General features: G+C 33.0%; 1 protein-coding gene across 1 annotated transcript; it reads right to left on the bottom strand.

The window, feature by feature from the left end:
• Window positions 1-2,716: 2,716 nt before the first annotated feature.
• On the bottom strand, window positions 2,717-3,714 carry LOC128292587 (uncharacterized). The gene is made up of 2 exons (XM_053027431.1): window positions 3,242-3,714; window positions 2,717-3,086 (listed from the first exon to the last, which is right to left on the bottom strand). Exons 1-2 carry the CDS (start codon window positions 3,452-3,454, stop codon window positions 2,892-2,894), a joined length of 408 nt encoding a protein of 135 aa, XP_052883391.1. The 5' UTR covers window positions 3,455-3,714; the 3' UTR covers window positions 2,717-2,891.
• Between the last annotated feature and the right edge of the window lie 1,075 nt (window positions 3,715-4,789).

The following is a 4,789-nucleotide window of genomic DNA, read 5'->3' as shown; positions in this document are numbered from 1 at the left end:
AGTTCTACGGTGAGGCGGATGAATTGGTGCGTCGAAAAAAAAGTAAGAAACAAGCCAAAATAACCGGGAGTAGTTAAAAAAGAAAAAAGAAAAACATTCCGGTGCAAGTATTGTGATGTGAAAGATTGGTATATAATTATCATTGAAGGCTTTGGAGTTAATCCATGAAGAGTAGGCTTGTGAAAGAGCCTTGGTGGAAGGTTCAATTTGAACGTGTGGTGCCATTTTCTGTTATCGAATTTGTTTCATTTTTTTTTTTTTTTGAAAGGAAAAACGACCCGAAGGTCAACCTCATCTTATTGCATCTTGAATAATCATTTTAAATGCTTATGTTGGGGTGATTTTAAGAGAGCTGTCTGTTTGGGTGAGTTCATTTTGGTGAGAAGACGTGGATTGTGTTGGCTGATGTTGCCTCTACACTGTGTTGGCTGGTGTTTTATGTCGACAGTTTCGGTGTTTTCGTTCTGTCCTAGATGTGTTTTTATTCTAATTGTAGGCGCTTTCTTCTTAGAGGTGTAAACGAAGTATTTCTGAAAGATTTGTGGCTTCTATTTTCTAATAAAATATGTTTTATTGCTGAGAAAAAGAATTTATGTGTAACTACTCTTGTAGTTAATCTGTTTCCTTTGTTTCAAATTACAATGTAAAGTCACTCTGTGTTGCTGGTGTTGTTATTATTATTATTTAGTTCAAATTAAAGTTGTATTAGGGATATGATAAGAATAATTACAGTTTATTTTTATTATTAAAGTTAATTTGATTTTATCGATAATTAGAAGTGGAAATTACGTCCATAGCTACCGCAACCAAATTGGCCTTGGATTCAATTACGAAATTAGCCGCCACGATTCCCTCAACTTGCTACTGCCAAATTCGATTTGCCATGTTGTCCAAGGGTCACCGATTTGCTTCTCCAATCGTTGAACCAACTCGCCTTGCACCGATTGCCTTGACTGCCAAAGCATTGCCGCTACTACATGTTCTTCATAGAAGCTTTGTTGCTCCGATTAGGTGCTATTGCAAATTGTTGTAATCTCCTTGTGGCAACCAAATTGGATAACTTTTCATTGCCAATCTGTTGCACTGATAGTCTCAAGTATTAGCAACCAAAATTCTTCAAATCTTTGCCATCTATTTGCTATTGCTGCTGTGCTCCATTTAGCTGCTGCTTTGCTCCAAGTAATTGTTACCGCAAGTTTGTTCAAAGTATCCCCATCCCCTTCAAGATCTGTTACCGTTTTCTCGTTCAGTTCTACCGTCAAATTGCTGCCTGTTACTTTGCTCCTCTTCGTCAACCAGCTTGCTGCCGTTTTACTCCTCTAATTCAGATGCCGTTCGTTCGCCTTTATGTTGCCGCTGGGGTTTGGCCTTTGTTTGGCTGTCAATCAGCCAACAAAATTGTTGGAGTTATCGAACAAAAATTGGTCGCTCATTGTTTGCCTTAGGACGTGCCTTACTCCTTTTAATTTTCACTAGCAAGATTAATTTATTAGTTGATGCATTGTTTGAGTAAATTTGAAATTACTCGTGGTTAGGCTTAATTAGTTAGAGTAAGTACTAAACGGAAGTGACTTTATTTAGATTTGAATTCTTTAATTTAGGATTAATTTAATTTGAATTATTAACTTGTTAGTTTTGATTTAAAGATGAGTTGTTAGGTTGACGATTATTTGTAGCATATGGTTATTAATTAGATAAATTTGGATTAAGGATAGAAATTGGTTATTGTTAATTAGGTTACATTAAATTTTTTTTAAAGATTAAAACTAGACTAATCACCGTGCAAATGATAACTTGGAATTATTTTTAATGAAATCGTTTCATTTTCTCTTGAAGCGAAAGAGTTAAGCGAATTGTGGAAAGCAAAAATCGTCGAGGATTCCTTGCTTCTAAGTATCGAATGCTTAGATATTTCTGTTTGCAATCACTAATTTTTTATTGCCCAATTAATTTAAATGCATGCCTTCGTAATATTTATTCGTGAAATTGATTTAAGTTGATTTTAATTGTGCCTATAAATTGCTTTTATCATTATAAAACTAATGTGTCGAATTCTTTTGAACATAGTCGGCATGCCCCATGGTGTATAAGCAACTATGTGTGTGAAACTAGTTTGGCACCTAGAGATGGTGTGTACTCAGTTGGTAAGTCTCCTACCAGCTAGAGGCATAGATTCCACAAGTAATTTATATCGCAAAGATCTCAACACCTATGGGTGTCAAGCTAGAGTCAATATCGGATGTGGACTTTGTGAGCATGAGATCTCATTACAAGGTACTTCTAGATTGCCTTTTGTTTATTTTCCCCCTCTAACAAGGGAACAGGTTTGACTTCAAGACTCAGTTGTCAGCAAAACTTTCAAATTGATGGACTCCATTGCCACCACCGGTCAAATTCTTTAATTATTAATGGCTCGATCAGAATAAATTAAATTAGATTAAATTAAATAGAATGAAGAGTTGTGTATAATTTGAGAGGAGATTGGGCGAAGAAAAAAAAGAGTAAATAGAGTAGAATCCATTTCTTGTCATGATGTTTGGAGAGGTAAACTCTTTTTATTTTTAAATTTGACTTATCAAAGTGACAAAGTTGTTTTGTTTTAGAGCTATGACATATATAAAATAGATTAAGAGAAGATGCATATATTTTTAATATGCTTTTTCTTTTATCAATCATAGAAATAATGATTTTATCACCAACAAAAAAGGAAACAAACTAAGCACACATGGCAATCTTTTATTGCTGGCTGTCAAATTTATTTAAATATAGTATTACATAATATAAAAGAAAATAGTAGTAGTGCAAACTATTTCATTTTGTTTCGACAGCCTCACCACCACACATAGATTGCCTAGATACGATAGATAGCAATTAATCGAAGCAAAGCTAGATTATTTAGACACGGGACGGGCGTTGATACTGGCGGTTACTGCTTGACCGTAAGAATTTGGTCCAATATTTGCCCATGCGGTGTATTCATACTTGGCATATGTAATCATATCTTCGCTCATTTGGCCGGATTTAAGATTGTTTGCAACTTGTTTCCAGTCAATGGAGTCACTAATTTTGAACATCTTAGTAGAGACCTACAATTGATAAATGAATGGATTATCATATATGCTATAATATATATATATTTTTTAAAATGTTAAGTTTTAATATAATTATCATCTGAAAAAAGTGGTCAGTCTGATGCTATACCATGGGAAATAATTAATTAGAAACTGAGATTGGTATTTACCTGATTATCAGTGGTCCAAAAAAGGATCCACTTGAGGCTATTACCGACTTCATACACAAGAGCTCCGTTCACATAGTTGGCTGGCACAGCCAGCGGAAAAGTTGCTGTTTGTGTATTCTTGATCGTTGGCGGGGGATTTCCGTCGTTCGACAAACGCAATACTAGATTCTGGTCAGCACCATTTGTGATAGTAGTGGTAACAATAGAAGCCATTTGTAGTTGGTTTATACAAATTTCAGCTATATACTGAGTCTGATTTTTTATTTGCTTGTTTTGTGCTTCATGCAGGGTTCCATACACACATATTTATACACAGGTTTATAGCATAAAATAATCAAGTCAAGGAGCTGATAATTATATTTATAGCGTTGTAACTCTAAACTTTTGTCCTTTTCCTTTTCTTTCAATTCATTGTCCCGAAAATGTGACTATATTTATAGCGTTGTAACTATAAGAACTTTTGTCCTTTTCCTTCTCTTTCAAATCATTGTTATACTTTTCTATAACATAAATCTATTTAGTATGTTAATATATTTTGGTAATATTTAACAAAATTACATGTACAAATGTGATAATAAACATGTGACAATTATTTAGTTATAAATATATGACAATATTTTAATTTTGCATGTGAGTGTCTGATTCCTACACCAAGATATCACTTACAAGTTAATATTTTGTCCAAAGATGACATTAATAGAGTGTCTGATATCTTGAGATAAGTTTTACCTTTATTCAATTTATTTTGATTTAGATCTAAAATATTCTGAAACAAATAAATTCAATTTTTGGCTTTGAGATTTAATTAAAGATGTCTAATATTTTAAATAGGTTAATTGAAACAAAATGTCACCAAAGAGACATTTTTTGCGTAAATTAATTTATTTAAAATATCAAAATGATTATATATTTTTACGATTCATGCATTTATTAATTAACCTAAAGATAAGTTAATATTTGACAGAATTTCAGTGACATCTGTGGTGATAAATATGTGACAATTATAAGATACTTTATGTGAGAAATAAATTAATTCAAAGATTGATTCATTGTTTGATATAATTTATTGTCAATGTTTGATTGTTACAACAAGAGTACCGCTTACTATTAATAATATTGTTCAAAACTTGATATTAATGTTATGTTTGGTATCTTGAGATGAGATTACCCAGTATCTTGAATTCAGGCTATAAAAAGCCTCACTGGTGCTCCATGTATTTTGACACACACACTGTATGCATACACTCATACACTATACGCATATTCAAAAAAAAAAACAATTTCCGAAAAAGTGATTTACCTTAGTCTTTTAATTTTTTTTTCCTGTTATTTTCATTTATTAGCCTGCCATTGTTTGTATTATTTGCATTTCAAAACAAAGAAGAGTCTTATCTGGTGAATCAGACCTGGACCTCTGTTCACTACGTTGAAATCGAAGTTGAAAGGGGGATCCAGGGGTGTCACTAAGAGTTTTTTTTTTTAAAAAAAAGTGGGAAAATGGAACGATTTACCTGTTCTCCTTGAGCAGGGCCTTTGACAGCTTCTGGG

This window comes from Gossypium arboreum, chromosome 5, assembly GCF_025698485.1.
Source record: "Gossypium arboreum isolate Shixiya-1 chromosome 5, ASM2569848v2, whole genome shotgun sequence".
Lineage (NCBI taxonomy): Eukaryota > Viridiplantae > Streptophyta > Magnoliopsida > Malvales > Malvaceae > Gossypium > Gossypium arboreum.
The sequence above is the reverse complement of the archived record's forward strand: the minus strand, read 5'-3'. Positions and strand labels throughout refer to the sequence as shown.

Excerpts from the sequence above, each read along its gene's own strand:
- LOC128292587 (XM_053027431.1), bottom strand. The coding sequence starts at position 3,454 with ATGGCTTCTATTGTTACCACTACTATCACAAATGGTGCTGACCAGAAT. Across the intron at positions 3,087-3,241 it reads TTTGGACCACTGATAATCAG|GTCTCTACTAAGATGTTCAA; the intron begins GTAAATACCAAT and ends TATCAATTGTAG.